The sequence below is a fragment of the Gadus macrocephalus genome, chromosome 10, assembly GCF_031168955.1.
Source record: "Gadus macrocephalus chromosome 10, ASM3116895v1".
In the NCBI taxonomy this organism is placed as follows: domain Eukaryota; kingdom Metazoa; phylum Chordata; class Actinopteri; order Gadiformes; family Gadidae; genus Gadus; species Gadus macrocephalus.
Genome location: NC_082391.1, coordinates 23,140,336 through 23,161,980, shown reverse-complemented (window position 1 = coordinate 23,161,980; position 21,645 = coordinate 23,140,336). Strand labels below are relative to the sequence as shown.

General features: G+C 50.6%; 2 protein-coding genes across 4 annotated transcripts; one reads left to right on the top strand and one right to left on the bottom strand.

Moving 5' to 3' along the window:
• Window positions 1–94: 94 nt before the first annotated feature.
• tmem126a (transmembrane protein 126A) lies at window positions 95–1,153 on the bottom strand. The gene has a single exon (XM_060063308.1). The coding sequence runs from the start codon at window positions 945–947 to the stop codon at window positions 336–338; it is 612 nt and encodes a 203-aa protein (XP_059919291.1). The 5' UTR covers window positions 948–1,153; the 3' UTR covers window positions 95–335.
• Window positions 1,154–1,563: 410 nt separating this feature from the next.
• LOC132466217 (dual specificity protein kinase CLK4-like) lies at window positions 1,564–8,314 on the top strand. 3 transcript variants are annotated; one of them, XM_060063306.1, is made up of 15 exons: window positions 1,564–1,724; window positions 2,587–2,753; window positions 4,286–4,460; window positions 4,497–4,514; window positions 4,560–4,766; window positions 5,375–5,471; window positions 5,805–5,871; window positions 5,981–6,097; window positions 6,187–6,353; window positions 6,455–6,549; window positions 6,657–6,786; window positions 7,032–7,114; window positions 7,205–7,284; window positions 7,415–7,505; window positions 7,615–8,314. In XM_060063306.1, exons 1-15 carry the CDS (start codon window positions 1,719–1,721, stop codon window positions 7,834–7,836), a joined length of 1,722 nt encoding a protein of 573 aa, XP_059919289.1. In that variant the 5' UTR covers window positions 1,564–1,718; the 3' UTR covers window positions 7,837–8,314. The 3 variants fall into 3 exon arrangements, with proteins under 3 accessions (XP_059919289.1, XP_059919288.1, XP_059919290.1); XM_060063305.1 differs by having other exon boundaries at window positions 5,978–6,097; XM_060063307.1 differs by lacking the exons at window positions 1,564–1,724; window positions 2,587–2,753; window positions 4,286–4,460; window positions 4,497–4,514; window positions 4,560–4,766 and having other exon boundaries at window positions 4,897–5,871.
• The last annotated feature ends 13,331 nt before the right edge of the window (window positions 8,315–21,645 follow it).

Below are 21,645 nucleotides of genomic sequence, written 5' to 3'. Positions count from 1 at the left end.
CTTTTATTAACAATATCTGTTAAAGACATTTGTTGCAAAACAAAAGTGACATAACAGATGCGTATCCTACGTAAATAGAAAGACACAAGGGATATTATTTTCCCATTTGTTTTTAATATTTATTGTAAGTGCTGATCATCAAATCATTGATAGTCAATTAATAGCATATTAATATCAGCATTTTGTGTAGGACAATTATTGATATGCATACACACAGTTATTCATTGTCTTTCCTAAACCCCCTTTTACGCTCCTTTGTAGAATGTGAAAAAATGCGTGGGATGAAGCACATTAGGTCAATGGCTATACTAGACACGAACATTTGAACACAGATGTTAATCCATGAGCTCTTCGGCCCCAGAGCCAGACACAATCTCAACAAGCTTCTTATAGGTGTCAAAGTGTCGCGAACTCAGGTAGGTACCAAATAACGCCTGAAGCACCAACACTGGCCTCATTTTGGTCAGGACCGGCCGAGAAATGTCGATGGCAAATCGAAATGCATTCCCTTTGACTGGCATTGGTGCAGAGTTATATGCGGATGCGAGTCCTGCGTTCACGGGTAACGCCAACAGAATGGGGTAAATCCCACCGCCGACTACGCCGATAAGTGCTCCTCTCATCAAAGCACACGATGGACAGTTGAGATCCCCAGAAAGTAAAGGACTGGACACTGCGGCGTTGTAAAAGGCGACTGTCGTGATGAATGGGAGGACGGCCATCGGGACCGACGATGCAATGCGCGCCTGGGTGACATTGAGCGCCCTCCGAAAGAAACTGTTTGCTATAAGACCAGCAAATGCCGCGTTTCCTCCCAAGTACAAAGGTCCATAGTTGAAAAACTTCTGGTCTAGTTCAGGTAGCCTTTTAAAATTAGCGATCATCATCTCCATCACGATTGCTCTCGGAGGCGCTCCTCCCGCGCTTGTAGTGCTGTTTTCAGACATTTCGTAAAAAATCAAAAACAAAAGTTCACTAGATCTTATACCTCTGTCTTTTGCTTTATTGTGTTTCCAGGGAGTTTTTGTCGGAATATTAAAGACAACTGCACATCCATTGATTCAAGGACGGAATGGACATCACGAATACATCTTCATATGGACACAGAGCGCCGCCATGTTTTACCCATAGTTCCAAGGTTGTTATTTATTACAACTTTATTGACAATGCAAAGTACACCGTTGTCTACATAGGCCCGGACATTTTACGTTTTTGTGTTGTGAGAAGAATAGCACGCTTATCTTGACAATGATTTTAAGAATCTTGATTTAAAAATAAGCTGTGTTGTAAAGCAAGTTACGCAAGAGCATTTATTACGTTTTTAGAGCGATTTTAACAGTCCGCGACGTGGGCATAGTCGTGGGTGCTGCAGCTGGATGCTACTCTCCAATCAAAAAATATAAAGAAATGGCACGCTTATCTTGAAACTTATTTTAAGACTATTAATATATATATTTAAAATTTAAGCTGCGGTAATACACCCGTTATTTTTTAGAGCACTTTTAAAGGTCCGCGTCGTGGCCTCATCTGCGTGGGCGGGTCTGTTGCCATTGACGTCACGTATCTGTTTGAAGAACTTTCCACGAGCCTCGGCCGAGATCCGCCATCTTGGAGCAAGAGCCAGCGATCCTCTCGTTTGTTCGCGTCCGCTGACCGATCTGCGTCACAGGATCGACAAACGTGTCTTTTTTTCCATCAAATCTGTGTGTTACTGTGTGATGAATGTGAGTATGTCTCATCTGTTGGACGACGAACAACCGTACTCATTATGTAATTGTTATTATAGCGGCTTTGGATGCAGTCAAACTTTTCGGCGGAAAAATTGTTAGCCTCGGTTAGCCACGTTTTGCTAACGGTACTTTGCTACGTGGTCAGCGTGGTGTTTTATTTACAATATGTTAATATATAATGTGTATTTAATTGCCGTGGCGTTTAAGAGACACGCCCGTGTTGTTGCGGGCGATTTATGACATGCCAACGTTAAGCTGATTGTTGTGTTAGCTAAAGCTAGCCTGCAGAGCTAGCGCGGTGGGGGTTTGCTTACGTAATTAACATGAGTTGAACACGAGTTTGTTTCTCACGTGAGTGAGTTTTCGATGTTTTTCATCGAGTCTATGATTCGTTCATTAAACCTTTTAATGTGTGAACGACCGCTCCTGGTAAACAGTGTGGCAGACAAGATGGCGACGCTCTCAGTGAGATAAACACTGATCTCTTGTCTTCCATCTTGAAACGCAAGCAGCCAATCGGCGCCGAGTTACGGCAGGTCGCGTGGTTACGTCATCCGCGGTGGATGCAGATGCGTATTTGCACGCAAAAGCGATGGAGGAATTGGATATTGGTTTATTCACTTTTGAACTACTTAAAATGTAATAGATGGGAATCATTAACATGAGATAGACACTCTAACGATCTGAAAGTGGAACCGTTAATGGTGGTTCAGAAGGGTTATGTCATCCCACCACTCAATGTAATGGAAGAGATTGTCCGCCCTAGTGGTTCTTACGTGGCATGGCATGTCGTACCTGAGCCAAAGGAAGTCTGTGTTCAAAGCGTTAATTTTTTTTTACAAACTTGTCTTTTCAGATGCGGCAATCCAAGAGAATGCGGTCGCGTTCGCCCGGCTTGTGGCAGAACGAGTACAGCTGGGAGGAGAGGGTGGACGGCAGGAAGCGGCGCCGGAGAGACTCTCACAGCAGTGAGAGGGAGAACAAGTCCCGCCGCCAGCACAGTCACTACAGGCCCTACGACGGGTAAAAACACTCCCTCTCCTCCCTCTGGCGTTTATCATCATACTATTGACTTTGGTCTTTGTCCCTGGTGTGAATACATGCCGGCCCAACACGTGCCCGCTGTGATCCTATGAACCATGTATGACCGCACAACGCTGGGGGTGCACACTGTCCCCACCCTGGATTGTTTTCAGATGAATTGAAACTTGTCTTTGAGCCACTGTCCAAGTCATATTTTAAAGTACCCACCTTACTCACTCTTGTGTCCATACTGAATACTGCACTGATATTTTGTTGAAAGGCTTAAAATAGAACCCGTCAGATCCACTTGTGTTTCTCATCGTCAGCTTTAACCAATACGTCGGTTGTTCACGTCCATGGTTTGAGCGCGTTTCTACAGAATAATCTGCACTCTGCGTGTCATGGTTAAGACTGACGCTGGGAAACATGAAGAGGGTTTAAATGTTTGTTTTCAGATTACTGAAGTGTGTTGGGCTGATATTGGAAAGTTGTTACAAAGTGTCCCCAGCATTCCACGGGGGGGGGGGGGGGGGGCGTGTGGTCGTGAGTTCATGCATGTTTAAATCGGAGCACAGTCAGTGATGCTGTGGTCCATGTGCATTACACTGTGCGGTCAGAAACATTATCGTGACCTTTTTGTGGTTGTAAAGGTGGTGTTGATCCCATAACTGCCCGGATACAAACGGACCAAACAAGGTGTTCAGGTCAGCCCGCGCGGTAGGGCTCACTCGACTGCTGTCGAGTGTTCAAACGGTTGAGGATTAAACTCTGGGAAGATTCCAGATCAGCACTAAATATAATCCCCCCCCCCCCGGGGAGCTGACCTGCTTCTGGAAGAGAGCTGACACCCTCAGGGTGCTAGGGCTCGAGGGTGCTAGGGCCCAGGGTGCTAGGGCCCAGGGTGCTAGGGCTCAGGATGCTAGGGCTCAGGATGCTAGGTCTCAGGGTGCTAGGTCTCAGGGTGCTAGGTCTCAGGGTGCTAGGTCTCAGGGTGCTAGGTCTCAGGGTGCTAGGTCTCAGGGTTCTAGGGCTCAGGGGGCTAGGGCCCAGGGTGCTAGGGCTCCAGTTATCACCCGGTGACAGTAGGGCGTCATGGCAACACTGTAAATAGTAGCGGGCAGAGCCACGTTGCCCCATAGCCATGGTGAAGACATGGAGGTAGGTCATATTGTCGAGGCGGTGGAGACGTGGGGAACTCCTCCTGTCGCTCTCTTGGTAGGAGAAGGAGAGGGTGTTCAGTGGGGGTCCGGCGTCCCACCTCAGCAGTAGCCCGCAGAAACGCCGGCAATCATTTCATACTTGAGATACCCTAGATATGTGCCTCGCTGTCAGCCACTGGCTCCTCTATTGAGCCGGAGGCGGGGGGGTGGTGACTGTAAACCAGTACGTTTCTAAATAAATTGCATTGCTTAAAGGGCCTTGGTGTAGAGATTCAAACAGGCAGGCCCCCCCCCTCGCTCCAGCGAGGGGGGGGGGCCCCTCGCTCCCCCTGTCTGCGTCTCACCTCTCTGTCCGTCTGGTTCCCCCTGCAGCCATTACCTGGAGACCCGCAACCTCAACCAGAAGCCGGCCTCCAGGGACAGCCTGGCGTACCGGGACGCCAGCGGGGCCATGGGCTACAAGGACGGCCGCGGCCCCGCCTGCCGGGACCCCCGGGACCCCCGGGACCGGGAGCCCGTCTGTAGGGACCAGCGGGACACCCGGGACCTGCGAGACACCCGGGACCTGCGAGACACCCGGGACCAGCGAGACACCCGGGACCTGCGAGACACCCGGGACCTGCGAGACACCCGGGACCAGCGGGACACCCGGGACCTGCGAGACACCCGGGACCAGCGGGACACCCGGGACCTGCGAGACACCCGGGACCAGCGGGACATGCGTGACCGGGAGTGGCACCACTACAGCAAGTCGTCGTGCCGCAGCGGGCGGAGCGGTCGCAGCCGGCGCAGCAGGAGCCGGCGACGGGACCGCGGCCGCCGCCGGAGCCCCTCCCACCACAGCTCGTACTCGGTATGGGAACCCTCCCCCCACCCTCTCTCTTTGTCTCCCCCCTCCTGTACCCCACCTAAAGATCAGGCTCACTTGTCACTGGTGTTGGGTGTTGTTGTGTGCGTGCCTGTGCCACTGCTGTCATTGATGTATGTGTTGGACTAGTTAAGCATCGGTTGGGTTAGTTTGGTTAAGTCCCAAACTAAAGGGGTAGATTGACCTGGGGGGGGAGCTTGTAGACATCCTAGCGGGCTGAACTACTGGGGATTGTCAATGGTTAAAGCTGTTAAACCAAGGTCTACAAGCTTGTGCTCTGCGTATGATTTTTATTTTCTGTACCACTGAGAAAGTCTCTCATCTAAAAAAATATCTTGTTGCCATGTTTTTCTTCTGTAACACACACTATGTGGTGGCTGCCGCCCAAATGCCTTTCTCTGGTGGGGCTGAATTTGAATTTGCTGCTCCGTCCATTCGCCCGGCGGTGTTACTGAACGGCCCGAATCTATCCACACCTCCCCCACACCCCCCCTTGGCCCGGTTGAATGAATGCCGATGATGTCGCGTTGTGGCGGCCTGGTGCTGACTGGCTGATGATGGGTTATTGATGTGGTCGACTCCCCGCGGTGCAGAGGAGGAGCCATCGGCGCAGGAAAAGATCCAGGAGTGTTGAGGATGATGGCGAGGGTCACCTCATCTATCACATTGGAGACATGCTGAGAGCGAGATGTATAGAATATAAACCTTTTTATTTTTACTGTTTCTACTCTCTATCACAGTCTTCTCTCTTGTTGTCTGGATGATTGTTCAGTTGCACAGTCTTAAGTAAACCGGAGCGTAGACCGACTCCAGGGCCCAGGCCCTTTGCTAAGATAAGTTGTAAGGCTAGAGCTCACTCTGCAGTGTGACAGTTTAATGTTGTGTTGGACTACACCAGCCACATATGTAGACTAGCTTAGCAGAGTGCGTGTGTGTATGTCAGGTAGTGAAGCAGCAGGAGGCCTGTGTTGTCCACCGCCGTCCGTGCCGCGGTGCTAACTACCTCTCTCTCATTCCCCGTAGATGAGATAATGTCCACTCTAGGAGAAGGAGCCTTCGGGAAGGTGGTGGAATGCATTGATCATAACAAGTAAGTCTCGGGGACGTTCGTGTTCACTCGCTGTTCAATTACTGATCTGTTTCCCGCTTTCGCACGCAACATGTTTTCCTCACACGTTGTTGTTTTGGATGTTCAGCAGTGGTGGACCTCGCATGGCTCTGAAGATCATTAAGAACATTGACCGCTACCGAGAGGCGGCCTTGTCTGAGGTAGAGGTCCTTGAACAGATGAACTCGCTGGATTACGACCGCAAATAGTGAGTAGACAGTTCCACCATCCGCCAGTCTATACCGGCTCACCCTCAGCACCGACTCTTGGACCAATGTGTTGATCTTGTGTCCTCAGTCCATGTGTGCGCATGTTGGACTGGTTCGACTACCACGGCCACGTGTGCATCGCCTTCGAGCTGCTCGGCCTCAGCACCTACGACTTCCTGAAGGAGAACAACTTCCAGCCTTTCCCCATCGAGAACATCCAGCACATGGCCTACAGCATCGTTAGAGCGTGCCGCTGTGAGTAGCGTCGCACACCGCTCAATCGCCCCGGAGACGACCGCAGGCCTTCTCGAGCACTTCATCCCCTGTCTTTATTAACCCTTCCCTCTCCCTCACAGTTCTGCATAAGAACAAGCTCACGCACACGGACCTGAAGCCGGAGAACATCCTCTTCATCGACTCCCAGTACGACATTGAGTACAGCCCCATACTGGTGAGGAAACGGATCCCCCTTCCTCATGCACGCTGTGAACACCCAGGGCTGTATGGGTGGCTTTATGCCAGGGTCCTCTAGTCACTGTCGTGTCCCCCCCCCCTCAGAGGAGAGACCAGCGCACCCTGAAGAACCCGGAGGTCAAGGTTGTGGACTTTGGCAACGCCACCTATGAACACGAGCACCACACGTCGGTGGTGTCCACCCGGCACTACCGTGCCCCCGAGGTCATCCTAGGTGAGTCTGTCCCGGAGACGGCGGGCGTGGTCACGGCTGTACTATAGTGACGCTGAATGTGGTTATAAAGCACCTTCAAACACAAGTGCTTTCACCTGAATCCATTTTAAAATACAAAAATGACGATGGAAGTCGAAATAAAAAATAGGATTAAAATAGAATTATAAAAAGGTAATCATTGAATGAAATGCAGATTGATAAAACCCTCTAATGAAGTGCTCTTTGTGGTGGCGATGGCCTTCCAGATCTGGGCTGGGACCATTCCTGTGACGTGTGGAGCATCGGGTGTATCCTGGTGGAGTACTACCTGGGCACCACGCTGTTCCAGGTAGGGGGCGGTAGAGCGCACGTGCACTTGAATCCCTCTTCCTTGCCGTCGCTGCTTCTATGTCTCACTTTGATCGTTGGTGCGTTTCAGACCCACGACAGCAAGGAGCACCTCGCTATGATGGAGCGAATCCTGGGCCCGATCCCCACCCACCTCCTCCAGAAGACCAGGCAAGTCCCCCTCCTCACGCCCCAATACCTCTAGAGGAAGACCACAGCATTTAACAGGATGTAGTGTCCCACTGCTGCTATGTTTGATTATTTTGACTTTTTATTGAAGGATTGGAATTCTCTTCTCCAGGAAACGTCGCTACGTCCACCGCTACAAGCTGGACTGGGATGGGAACAGCTCGTCAGGGAGGTTCGTCAAGAAGAGCTGCAAACCGCTCAAGGTGAGAGGGGAACCATGAACGATTAGTGTTCCCTACTCTATTAACATGTGGCGACGCTGAACCGAGACCCTGTGCTTCAACACCTGAACCCTTCTCCCCCCCCCCCCAGGAGTACATGATGTGTCAGAGCGAGGACCACCAGAACTTTTTTGACATGGTGGAGAAGATGATGGCGTACGACCCGGCCAAGCGCCTCACCTTGGAGCAGGCCATGAGACACCCCTTCCTCGCTGGCCTGCACAAGACGAATAGCAGCCGTAACCACCACCGGAGCAGCAGTAACCACAACAACAGCAGCAGCAGCCGCAGCAGCAGAGGCAGCAAGTTTTAACCCCCAGCCCTCTGTCAGGACCCCCGCCTGCATGAAGACCGTTCTCTGAACCCGGAACACAAGCCTGCTGTCTGACTCTCTGGGAGAGATTGTGAACTTGACGACTGTATCAGTCCACCTGCCCATATCCTCTTATCCTGGTTACGAACAGAAACGGCCCGATCTCGGCATCGATGTTTCAACGCTTCCCTCTGGATTTCTTTGGTTTATTTATTCGTCTTTGTAAATGTAAAAGTTTTCTCAAGATCTTTTTTTTTTATTTTTTTTTTTACTGTCCATAATGTAAACTTGAGGTTTAAATGTAAAAAAGTTATGCTAAGGTTTGATAATTGTAAATGCTGGGGCTAGGGGCGGATATTCTGTACATTTGATCAATTGACTTGTGCCGTTTTCCTTTAGGGCTATTTTTTGTCTTGAGGGGATTTATAACTTTTGCAACCATGTTCTTTTCTCAATAAACGATGTATTTCGTACTGATGATCGGTCTCTCTTTGAATGGGCGGCCCCCGCTAGAGGGCAGTATAGAGCTGCTGGGTTAGACTCGGAATTATTCTTGACCTTTCATACGGATTCATTTAGATATATATGCAGCCTATTATGTTCGAATAGTTAAATTGGCTAACCGACAGCACTGGTAAATAGCGAAAAATATAGTCTATGGAAATCAAAAAGTAATAAATGAAGTCTTTGTATAAATCAATGAACGATCCGGGAATATAATAAAAAAAATTATAAAATCTCTCAAGATATCTATCCAGCCCTCGTGTCAATCAATCACTTGATTAAAGCGCGATCCATCTGCTGCCTCCCACGTGGCCAACAGGGCGGGACATCGTGGAACACAACTTGTGGAGACAGCTTGACCCGCTGCAGGTCTCACATCCTAAACACTCACGAGCAGGGAACACCTCCTCTGGTCCATGTCCAGCCCCTCACAACCTGACATTACGCACGCACTAACCTGCTCTTGTCTCCAACACTTGAAGAATTGAACCCTTTGCTGAGAACAATACTGTACGTTATATAGATTGGTTGTTCTGCGCGGCGCTCTATAAAGTTTGAAGTCGCCTTAGCACGTTGTTGGAATTGCGAATCACCTAACGCGGACACCGTGGTTCACTGGATCAACGGGACGGTTCTGAAGAGCAGGATTTCAGCATGGATACAGCGAGGGACTCGAGCGGGGAGAGTAAGCCGGGGTGCCAGTTTGCGCCCAAGTCCGGACTCCGACAGTGGCTACCAGGGTTGCCCATCGCTCTGTGTTTGCTGTTGTCCATGAGCTCCATCGCGGTGTGTCTTTTGATGAGCGTGAAGACGTTCCAGCTGGAGAGCCGGCTGCAGACGGAGATGGACAAAATCTCAATCCTCCAGCCGTCGCACAGCGCGTTTCTGAAGGAGGATGGCACCCTGATTCCCGAGCTGAGCACCCCGATTGAAAAGCTCGTTGAAGAGGTATCAATGTCTTAAACGATAGAGGTTATCTATCACTGAAGTTGAATAAAACAACAGGTCGTTTCATTGAATTGAACTGTTAAATGTTCACCCAGCTCGATGCGTAAAGCGCGCGTAATAGCAGAAAAGGAGCCTATGTTGCCCCAACTTTCAGCTCTACACTCGTACTGACTGCATGTTCGTAAGACGACCACACTCACTTATAGCAACCTCAATATTAATTTAGAGTATGCTTTAAAATGCATCAGAGCAAATGCATATAGCAGTGTCAATTATATGGAAACTGCATTATTTTGCGAAAATACACATTTTGTGAAATTGGATTAATTCAGACCTTTGATATAATAGACTCATCTTTAAAAAAAAAAAATCAGTCCCTCAAATCTAATTTGTGTCTTTATATCTTATTTTGACCTGTTTAATTGTATCGAGGCCTATGCACACCGTTTAATTGTATGCGTAAAGTACTTTCCATTATTCATATTGGTGTAATCTCTTTGTAGAAACTAACGGTGATCCCCAAACTCCGATCAGCCAGGGACGTCGCTCAGGAATGCTCCTGTCCCCCAGGTATGTCCCGTCTGTCGCTCTCTCTGTCCCCATATATTTGTCACTGTCACTGTATCTCACTTCCAACGTCTCTCTTTCTCACTCTTTGTTTAAACTTCTCTTTGTCTCTCTCTGTCTTTCTGTCTTTCTCACATTTCTCATTCTCTGACTCGCCCTCCTTTGTTATTGTCTCACTTTATTTATACATATGTCGCCTGCTAAGTGGTTCAGAACAGGTGAAAGCAGTCACACAACTGAAATTCCTGAACCACTTTCAATGCATTCCACTTTCCAGTCTGATAGACCGCCGTGTCTAGATTACCGGCTGATTTGGGTCCAGGTTGTTGATTCAGTGTGTGTGTGTGTGTGTGTGTGTGTGTGTGTGTGTGTGTGTGTGTGTGTGTGTGTGTGTGTGTGTGTGTGTGTGTGTGTGTGTGTGTGTGTGTGTGTGTGTGTGTGTGTGTGTGTGTGTGTGTGTCCTCGTCCTCGTCCTCGTCCTCGGATGTGAATGGAACAGCGCTACATTTCTTATATCGCCGTTTCCTACGCTGAGCTGGACGCTCCAGTAAAGCTCATTACTCAGGATATAAAACCACCAATAAGCCAGGGGTCTTTCCTTCAGACCAAACCCCATCGCACCTTTTCTTCGTCCTGCATTCTCCCCCAAATCCCTTAAAGTCTCTTTCATTGTATCAGATGTAGTGCCCCCCTTCCCTGTTCGGTCCATTACCTGGCCTTTCTGCAGGGTTACAAGGTCTCAGTGTTGCAACACGACTCCGCCACAACTATTCCCCAACTCTATTTAAAGTTTGTTTGAGGCGGGTTCAGCGAACCCCTGCGGACATGTTGTTTTCTTTTGGGACTGTTGTTTCTGCTGTCTTTTTTTTTTCTCTGTGTTTCTTTCTTTTATTGTGCCATTTCCCGGCAATTAGATTGCTCAACTCAGACCTGTTAACATTTATGTGTAAACGTGTTTGTTTGAGTGGACCCGAGTGGTGGGGCTGAGCGGCTCGGGTTAGACCGGGCCCGGCTCGGGTTAGACCGGGCCCGGCTCGGGTTAGACCGGGCCCGGCTCGGGTTAGACCGGGCCCGGCTCGGGTTAGACCGGGCCCGGCTCGGGTTAGACCGGGCCCGGCTCGGGTTAGACCGGGCCCGGCTCGGGTTAGACCGGGCCCGGCTCGGGGGAGCTCCACGTTCTACGATGCTGATGCCCATAACCCCACTCGGGGTCCTGGGCTGGTGTGTGTTTGTTTGTGATGTGTGGTTGTGTGGGGGGGGGGGGGGGGTTGCTTAATTGAAGTATTTAATTGTAGTCCTTTTGGTTTTACCAAAGCCACAACTCAATGTGTTCGTTTATTCATGTATTCATATATTTATTCAATCATCTCTGACTTCTATATTTCCCCTGATAAGAAATATTTTACACACACATCCTCACAGAGGTGTGTGTGTGTGTGTGTGTGTGTGTGTGTGTGTGTGTGTGTGTGTGTGTGTGTGTGTGTGTGTGTGTGTGTGTGTGTGTGTGTGTGTGTGTGTGTGTGTGTGTGTGTGTGTGTGTGTGTGTGTGTGTGTGTGTGTGTGTGTCCGAGCCTTTGAGGGGCCGACAACGGCACCTCTCTCGACATGAAGCGATCAGAGGAGGCCAATGGCTTCTGCAGACTCTCTGCATGAAACCCAAGCTCTCTCAGAGCCGACACCAGGCACGCCGGTATTCCTGTGTGTGTGTGTGCGGTATTCCTGTGTGTGCGTCAGTGTGTGTCTGTGTGCTCCTTCTCACACCTTCTCAGTATGAGGTGTTTTTTATTTTTATTTTAGTTCTTCATGCACTCACGTTGGGGACCCAACAGGGGCAGCAGGTTTAACGTTGGCTCGTAAAACGACCCCTGAGACGACTCCTGTTGTCCACCGTTTACTGTCTCTGTGTGGCGGGGCTCGGAGAGGCCGGAGTAGGACCGGGACCCTGGGTCAGATCAGAGGAGGCCCGAGGCTCTCTGTTGGGCCTCAGAGGCCGCTGCCACAGAGGGAGCGGCGAGGCGAGGCCGTGCCTCTCGTCTCCGCGAGTCTCCCTCTGCCACACAGCTTCAGGTGTTTGCAATTAATGCTCCCCAGCACCTCTACATGCGATGTACGTGCACACACACACACACTGACATGCACACTGACATGCACGCTGACACACACACACGCACTGACATGCACGCTGACACACACAAGCACACAGGCAGACTTGTTAGTAAAAGCGCAGACATGTTCCACACACACACACACACACACACACACACACACACACACACACACACACACACACACACACACACACACACACACACACACACACACACACACACACACACACACACACACACACCATATTAGAACCATGTGTAGTCTGTGGGGGGAGTGTATTGTCATCCCTGCAATTAGCATTAAAGTTCCATTTAACGGCCTCGCTACAGACCCAGAGCGCAGCGTTTCTCCCCGTACTGGGCACCGCTCCAAAGCCGAGCCCCAGCCGGGCCGTACCTTTTAATACCTGAGCTGGGCCGGGCCCCCCCCACACCCCCACCCAATGCCTCCTGAATCCTCAAGCTAAGCGTTTCTTCTCAGGGCCATCTACAGACGGCATGACGAGGGGCCTGAGTTAATGTCGCTGCAGGGCCCCCGAGGCCCGCAGCACACGCCTGCCACTCGAACACATCCCAACAGCCACAACATGCCTTCACTTCCACCGTCACAGAGAGCTCAGATAATTAGAAAGAAAAACCTTCTTCTTTGATCCGTGGCATACCCTGGGTCTGATAAAGTCTGCGAATGATATTTAAGGTTTTGTGTGTGTGTGCGTGTGTCAGGAGTGTGTGTGTGTGTGTGTGTGTGTGTGTCAGGACTGTGTTTGTCAGGAGTGTGTGTGTGTGTGTGTGTGTGTGTGCCAGGGGTGCCATAGGTCAGACCACTAGCTGTGAGATGGGATCGATTACCATCAGATAAGACTTAATTTAGCCGCTTAGAGATCGTGTGTGTGTGTGTGTGTGTGTGTGTGTGTGTGTGTGTGTGTGTGTGTGTGTGTGTGTGTGTGTGTGTGTGTGTGTGTGTGTGTGTGTGTGTGTGTGTGTGTGTGTGTGTGTGTGTGTGTGTGTGTCCCTTGCAGCTCCACAGCGTTCCAACATACAGAATGAATAATAAGTTATTATATGGATCCCTTAGGAGAACCAGCAGCCGGTAATACCGAGGTATGGGGGGGGGGGGGGGTACATGAACCCTGCTGACCCCCAGCTCCCGGACTCTGTGCTGGAGGGGCTAACTATAGGGGTACTTCCACACAAAGGAAGGATCGCCCCCTTACGCCTGGGGCTTCGGTGGATTGGAAAGCTGTAGTAAAACAAAGACAGGAAGTGAGCTGAATATGTTGTGCAACGTGCATCAGCTTTCCCCCGTAGGAAAGTAACAGATCCCATGTAAAGATCAACTAATGGCCTGTTCTTAATTGGGCGTACGGTACGGGATGGGAAGTAGTTCCCCCCCAGCGGGGGAGTGGGGTCAGTGTCTGCCGCAGCAGGACATGTTTGTAGCTGAATGCATCGGGTTGCTTGGATGTTGGAACATGCGTGTGTGCCGGCACCACCCAGGCCTCACATGATCAGTATCAAGCCGCACACGGGGCCTGTAACGCGGGTGTGTATTTGTTTTGGTGTCTGCAGGCCCGGAGCACATGTTCCAGGGTCTGGTTCAGAGGCGCGCTGCTTGTTGCTATGAATTCATAGTGCATGAAGTCAGCCGTGAGGAGGGTTAAGGCCCACCAGCCAGGTGCCTTATTACATTAGGCTGCCGGGGCAGGATATTCCCAACCAGGGAGCAAAACATACAGTTTAGAACACACATGCACCGTGCACATGCACGCACACATATGCACACCCGCACACATGCACCGTGCACATGCACGCACACATATGCACGCACGCACACATGCACACACATGCACATGCACACACACGCACACAAATACACAAACACATACAGAAACGCATATTTCTGCTGCTAGTTAAACAATCTATGACCCAAGACTGAACATATTGTGTCGGTTTTGACTGAAGGACTTGTTTTAAGTGGGTTGATGATTTTGGCTGTCATTTTATTATTTTGGGACTTTATTTGAAACTGAGATAATCTCGAGTGTGTAAACTGATGATGGGGAGGATGATGAAGATGGAGGACAAAGAGGGGTGATATGTTCTTCTTCATACGATGACTAAAGACCCAGTAGGACATATCTGCATGTCACATGTACACCTTGACCTTTAGGTAGCACACGGTGTGTGTGTGTGTGTGTGTGTGTGTGTGTGTGTGTGTGTGTGTGTGTGTGTGTGTGTGTGTGTGTGTGTGTGTGTGTGTGTGTGTGTGTGTGTGTGTGTGTGTGTGTGTGTGTGTGTGTGTGTGTGTGTGTGTGTGTGTCACACTGCCCCTCTCTGTCCATCATCAGCCATCTTATTAAGGTTAACTTTGTAAAAGCAGGCTGTTTAGCAGCGGGCCCTGCTAGCACATTCTTCCACTCCGAAGGTAAACAGCTGTGAGCTGGCGGCCCAGAGAGGAGCAGAGGACGTGGTTGAGAGCAGGACGAGACATGGATGAAACCCATGCTTACTCACACACTCACACACTCACACATGCACGGAACAACACACACACACACACACTCACACACAAGCACGCTCGCACAGAAAGACACAAAAACACATGCACAGAAAGACACTCACATGCTGACACACACACACACACACGCACACGCGGAGGCTTTCTTAGGGGGTAGTTAGCGGTCGACAAAATGTCCCCCTTATTGTCGGGGCAAATAAACACTGGGGCAGTTAGTGACTCCTGTCTGCACGCAACAGCGCTGGTATAGAGTGTGGCCGGAGATATCAGCGATGACAGAAGAAAGCATTATGAATAAAAAAATAGATATTTAAAAGACTGACAGATTATATTATTATTTTTCCATTCATGCGCACGTTGTAAATGCCACTACATCTCCACCATATAAGAAGTCGTAAAAAGCAAAGCAAAAACAAACCCCACATGTGTGTCAAAAAGCATTAAATTTTCACAGTGTACTTAAAGCGAGACCTCAGTCGGTATACAGCAACAAGCCGTTATATATATAAGAGCCTATCACTTTTCTGTTTCAACCGGGCTGTGTAAATCCCTTTCCCACCTGACGCTAACACAGTTGTTAAATAAAGTTGTAAAAGATGAGAAAGAAAGATTCCCTGATGAGATGAAGAAATCCCCACAGATGCTTTCTATATCAGCACTCTGATATGAGTCCTCGATCTTCATGAAGCAACTGTGTAAACCAGAGTTTAAACATGTGCAGTTCACTTGAAAGAATCAGGTTAGCAAGTGAATGAATCAAGTTAAGACAACACAAAAAACGTGTTCTATGTTGTCCAAGATATTTTTACAGTGTACGTTTTGATAGCGTCATGTTTTCAGAATGATATTGTTCGAATTATCAATATATACGTAAGCTTTAGAATAACAAATGTGCCCACTGACACTTGGGGAACACTTAATAATGGTGTTCCCTCGTAATTTCCGCCATTATCCTATTAGCAAAAGTGGTTCCAAAAACAAAGGCTTTCCAAAATAAAATTTCGCTTTTAAAAAACAATCGTATTTTAAAAATGTAATGAGATAATTACGATAATTGTATTTAATTTAAACCTGCCACGTATCATTCTATCGTTCTATCTGAATCACATATTTTTTTAATGAAAGGATATTGAGCTCGGCCAACATGGAAGCCATTATGGTGTTTGGGTTTCATTATCACAAGTGGCAGGTGACAAGGTGAATAGGCCTTTAATTGTGTAATGGAAAAGTATTGGCACACCTCCCGGCCAGCCTGGTCTCTGGCCGGCTGACAGGTGGGAGATTAAACGCTCCCTCGACGTGGCTAAGAGTGTGTATAAACCTGTTTGTTCATTTAGCTCAACTTAACAGGGCGAGGATGTAAGGAGGCCTAAATAAACAGTGAACGCACACACGCACGCACACGCACGCACGCACGCAGAGAGAGAGATATCCTAACGATGTGTGACCCCCTGTTGTGACCCCCGGGTGACCCCGTGGTGCTGACCTTTGACCTCTTAGTGCCACCTAACGTGTGAGCTGAAGCTGTGATCCTGTCGGCGCTGATGAAGGGCAGCCTCAGTGCAGTACAGAGTGCTACACAGGGCCAGAGGATCTGCTGAACCCGGCCATACCTTCCCCGCCCGCTGGGCCCTCAGCAGGCTGACACCACGCCTCTGGACAAATTAACCCAGACAGCTTCTCTTGATGGGAGCCCAGGATTCCCTGCTAGGCTATGGATGAATCGGAAGATGGGAGAACGTGTCATTGCGATCCGTATCTCATTGCGATCACGCGTCCCGTTCTTGCCGGACTCATGCTCTAGAGTCTAGATAAGTCCCCAGACGGTTTCGCTCTGTGCTGCTTGGAGCCCCCCCTGGACAGTGTGAACCCCCTCCGTCCATCCCTCGGACAGGCCTGTCACTCTGCCAGCACCTGTTTTAATGAGCGCTACGCTCGTAAAAAGCCCGGGACCGGTCTTTGCTTTGTTTTTGAGTGTGAAGGAGACGGAGGCTTCGCTGGCTGTTATTTAGCCGTGATGTGGTCCTGGTCTCGACCACCCTGCCACCACCACTCAGGGAGACAGTGCAACCAGTCGGCCTCTCCTCTGAGGCCTAAACATCTCCTCTCTCTCCGTCTGTCTCTTTGTCTTTTGTCTGTGTGTCTGTGTGTCTCACTCTCTGTCTCTCTGTCTCTGTCTCTGTGTCAGTGTCTGTGTGTGCCTTTCTTGTTCTTCATCTTCCTTAGCTCCATGCGTGTGTTTCCCCCATCGCTGAGGAGCTCATGTTAAACAGCTTATGCTAAATGTACGTCTGTCCAGCAGTCAGTCCGTCATGTCGGCCACGTGTATACATTAGGAGGTCCGGGAGAAAGCGACGGGCGATGTCTATCTGCTGATACTGTAAACAGACAAGATGGAAGATGAGAGAGGGCCATTGGATTTGGAGATGTTTAAAGGGGGCCCCTCTGCCCCCCGCCTCCTGTCAGGTGGCCCACTCCTTACCACAAGTTAATGACCCGCTCCGCAAAAAGGACAAGTGAGTCAAAGCGTTTCACTCTGCCCTCGAGGGAAAGGCCTTTCTTCTGCCCGTCGGCTCATAACTCACACGTTCCCCGCCCTGTCAAACGCTCCGTACGGAACGTCTCCCAAAGCAGTCGCCCTTCTAATGACATGCTCGCCTTTTGGTTCCGTGCCTTTTAGGGGCCGTGGTGAACCTTCTTTGGGGGGGGGGGGGTGACAAAGAGAGCTAGCGAGTCAAACGGAGGAGGGTGAGAGCTACCGCTCTGAGCCGGGGCTCGTCCGCTCGGTGAGCGGTAACCAGCTAGGACACGGAGACGCCCCGTTCGTCAGGAGCTAGAGACACAACAGATTCGGAGCACGACCACAGCGGCGGTGGTTAAGCTATCGCTGTCGGTGCGCGTCAGACGGCCTGTCAGACGCCCGGACGGCCTAATTCACTCCGGGGTTTTTTCCAGATCCTTTTTCTTTTTATAACACGTCTCCTCCCGGCGGCCCGGTGTCTGTTTGTAATTATTTCTACGTTGGTATTACTCTGTCTCGCTGAGTTGGATCCGATGCCAAGAAAGCCACAAAGGAGCGCAGTGAGCCATAACCGAGGCAGCGAAGTCTTGCCTGGTGTGCGTGCGTGCGTGCGTGCCTGCGTGCCTGCGTGCGTGCGTGCGTGCGTGCGTGCGTGCGTGCGTGCGTGCGTGCGTGCGTGCGTGCTCGTGTGTGTGTGTGTCTCCAGATGGACGGACGGTGTGGTGATAACAGGTGTTAAGTGAGTGCTCGGCGGATGTGTTAATGACCTTAGCCCTCGTGGAGGGGCTGCGGCTGCTGGTCGTACGCGGGCGGCCATGTTGACACCACTGCTGCGCAACACACAACTGCTCCGAAACAGACGGAGACACAGATGTGCGTGTGTGTGTGTTTGTGCACGCCTGTGAGCGTTGTTTGTGTGCGTATATGTTTACCGGCAGGTTTAATAAGTACAAAATACAGCCCACATGTTGTACCCGCCATGTCCATGTGGATTCATGTATACGTATTAAGCAGTAATGGATGTGAATTTGTATGCTTGTGTGTTTGTGTGTGTGTCCCTGTGTGCGTTTACATGTGTCTGTCGGTGTGTGTTCATGTGTACATGCCACGAGCGAGCATGCCAGTAAGTGCACATGGTTTGTCGGTGTGATTGGATCCATGCATGGGTCGCATGCACAATGCGTCCGAGCCACATCATGAGGGGGGGGGGGGGGGGGGGGGGGGGGGGTTATAGCGAGTACCTCCAGGTAGAAGGCCCAGGGTTCAACGATAATCACAGCTGTGCTGTTACGCTTTTTATCAGCACTCATGGAATGCCTCTTGTCCAATGAAATGACTCGGTCGGAACAAACCTGTGTGTGTGTGTGTGTGTGTGTGTGTGTGTGTGTGTGTGTGTGTGTGTGTGTGTGTGTGTGTGTGTGTGTGTGTGTGTGTGTGTGTGTGTGTGCCATGCAGTAGACCCTCTCTCCGTGGAGCAGTGACGGTCTGTGTATGTGAGCGCTGAAGTGTCCCTGTGTGTACAGCAGCCTTCCCCAGCCCGTATGATGGACTACGGGCTCCAGGCCGCTCTGCTCCTCTGGGTAACGTCCTCAGCCCCTCCATCGGCCCCCTGAGTGCAGGGGGGGGGGGCTGTATATCACAGACGTCCAGTCAGCTTAGATTACACACAATCTAAATTGAACATGTGGACAAACGATCGACCGCTTAACCCGCCCCCCCCCCTCCTTCCCCAACATTATTTTTAACATAACATAACATGGCAAATGTAGTGAAGGCATTCAGTCTCTCTTTGAAGAAAGAGACGTAGAGAAGACGGTTTGTTTTAATTTATTTATTCTTTTTACGTCCTTTGATCTTGTTGTGTATGCAAGTCTTATCTGGTTAAATAACTTTAAATTGGTGTATTTCTTTTAATTGTTGGATAGAATTAAAACCTTGTAGGAGTTCATCTCAGCAGACCGCTGTGTGTGTCCGTCTGTCTGTCTCTCCGTCTGCTTTTTCTTTTGCAATCTGCACCTATTTGTGTGACTGTGTTCACGGCAAGAAGAATGCATGCAGTGGCTGCACAATTAGCACAGCTAACTAAAAATGCGTGCAGCTTATTAGCATATGTTTATGTGTGTATGTCTGCGTACATCCAGGCTAGACGCTGCCACGGTTCACAGGCCGTCTAGCCACACATGGGGCCAGGAAAGGGATAATGAGCCTATCAAATTAAGAAGACAAAATACCCAAATTAAAATGCAGGCACACACACACACACACACACACACACACACACACACACACACACACACACACACACACACACACACACACACACACACACACACACACACACACACAAATGCACACAGACCTGCACACACACACTGCTGTGTGGTGCGGCGTGCCAAGACAGGATCTCTACATCCCACCATGGTTGCCATTATCAGATCCTCCATAATTGCCGTTCAAAAGCCTCAAAGCCACGCTCACATTGGGACCCAAGTCTCGTCCTCATTGGACATCCTTATTTATTTCCAATGCGCTCTCTTCATGTGGTTGTGATTGAGGGACAGAGACGGAAGAGGGGGTGCAATGTGAACCCGATCAAGGGAAAGACCTATAGGGCCCGAGTGAAGTAATGTGTACACATGTTGTAATGCACTCGTATATCCCCAGGCCCTCTCTGCTGGGATAGCCGTGTCACTTAGTGTTACAGCATTGTGTTGTATGTCTTGATGAATTAAGGGGTACTCGTCCTGCAGGGTCTTACCCCTCGGCCCCATATGATTCCGTTTTGATCCGGAACAATGAGGGAGGATTTGATCCGAGCGTCTGTGTTTACGGTTAGTGCTGGCCTTGCCAAAATGCCCTCAGAGTGTCTTGGAGCGCACAACTTGCCAATAGAGAATTGATGGTTCATTGTGCGGACTGTGAACGATGTTGTTGAGAAACGCAGCCAAACCATCAGTGATGAATTCCTCGCTCGAGTAGTCGAGACCACGTTGAGCCCGAGCCTCCGAGAGCTTCTGATACCGCCGGGAAGCAGAGACCAACGCAGAGAGAGGGAGAAAACGTTGGCTGTTAAGGTGATTCAAAGGCAGTGGCAGTAATTATTACACTTTACTTCTCCTTCATGCTCTCCTCCTTGCTTTTGCTTACTGACACCCACTCCATCTCAGTTAGCTGATCACTCACTCACTCACTCACTCACTCACTCACTCACTCACTCACTCACTCACTCACTCACTCACTCACCCACTCACTCACACGTTCATCCACCATCCGACAGCAACAGCAAACCCCAATGCAATTGTGAAATAAAATGGAATGGAAGCAGACTAGACCACGGAGCCACCATGAAATGATGAGGTTGTGTTTACCAGCAGAGAGTTGATGTGTCCTGATTGCTGGGCTCTGTTTCTGCCACTCAAGGAAGAGACAACAATAGACGAGGCTCTCAGATGTCCATCCTTGCTCTTCTGTACCTTGCTATTTCAAACAGAAAGCGTGTGTGTGTGTGTGTGTGTGTGTGTGTGTGTGTGTGTGGACCACGCGGTGTCTGGCAGGGAGGAAGCTGGGAGCTGGGTCTGTTGAGGACCTGTTGGGGGTCCACGGGGGGGGGGGGGGCTGCAGACATCTTGTGTACCCCAAGCAAACAGGCCAGATAAGATCAGAGCGGAGTGAACCCAGCTGGAAGGCCCTTCCTGACCTCACCCCCACGTCTCCGCCTCTCTCACATTCCTCCCCCCCCCCTCTCTCTCTGCCCCCAGACTCCCCCGTGTCACTTTCCACCCCCCCCCCCCCCCCCCTCTATTATCCTGCACTTCTTCTCACCCCTCCCCGCGACCACTGGCTCCTCATCCATCTCCCCCACGCGCCCCAAACACAATCCCATGAACTCGTCTGACATTTTGACATTCTCATGATGTTTCCGGCCGTCCTTCTCGTCTTTCAAACACATCGCGCCCCCCCCCCCCTCACCCCCCCCCCCTACCGATCCCCTCGGTAGGGGGGGGGGGGGGGGGGGTCAGCTGTCTCAGCGTGTAGCCGCGCGGTGCGCGTCGTTATTACCAGCCTCGCTCCTCGCATCCTCTCCTGTCCCCCCCCGGACGCCCCCGCCGCACGCCACCGCAACCAGGGGGTCCTTCTGAGAAGAAAGACGTGTGTGTGTGGGGGGGGGGGGGGGGTCTCTGTGTGTGTGTGTGTGTGTGTGTGTGTCTCGGAGTGTGTATCAAAGGAGAGGAGCAGAGGAACATGTGGCCGCCACGGCGTGGCTGTGATGTCATTCCAGGGCATATGAATCGCCGCTTTAAGATATGTTGTGCACTGACGCCGGCAGACGGTCCGTGGAGGTGGAGAGCGGGGTCTATAAACGGGGCACCACAGGGGACAGGGCGGTACAGCGGGCAGCTGTCCTCGCCCTCTCTCTCGCTGACATGCCATCCCGGACTCTTTTAGCCTCTTGTGCCTTCCTGCCCTGATGCCTTGATCACCGCCCGTATCCATGTATCAAACGCTCTGAGTGCCTGAAGCATCTCTCTCTCTCCCTCCCTCTCCCTCTCCCTCTCCCTCTCTCTGTCTCTGTCTCTGTCTCGCTCTCTCGCTTGCTCTCGCTCCCTCTCCCTCTCCCTCTCCCTCTCCCTCTCTCTGTCTCT

Coding starts and splice junctions, on each gene's coding strand:
- tmem126a (XM_060063308.1), bottom strand. CDS start 947: ATGTCTGAAAACAGCACTACAAGCGCGGGAGGAGCGCCTCCGAGAGCA.
- LOC132466217 (XM_060063305.1), top strand. Junction 6,354..6,454: donor CATCGTTAGAGCGTGCCGCT/GTGAGTAGCGTC, acceptor TCTCCCTCACAG/TTCTGCATAAGAACAAGCTC. Junction 7,115..7,204: donor TGGGCACCACGCTGTTCCAG/GTAGGGGGCGGT, acceptor GGTGCGTTTCAG/ACCCACGACAGCAAGGAGCA.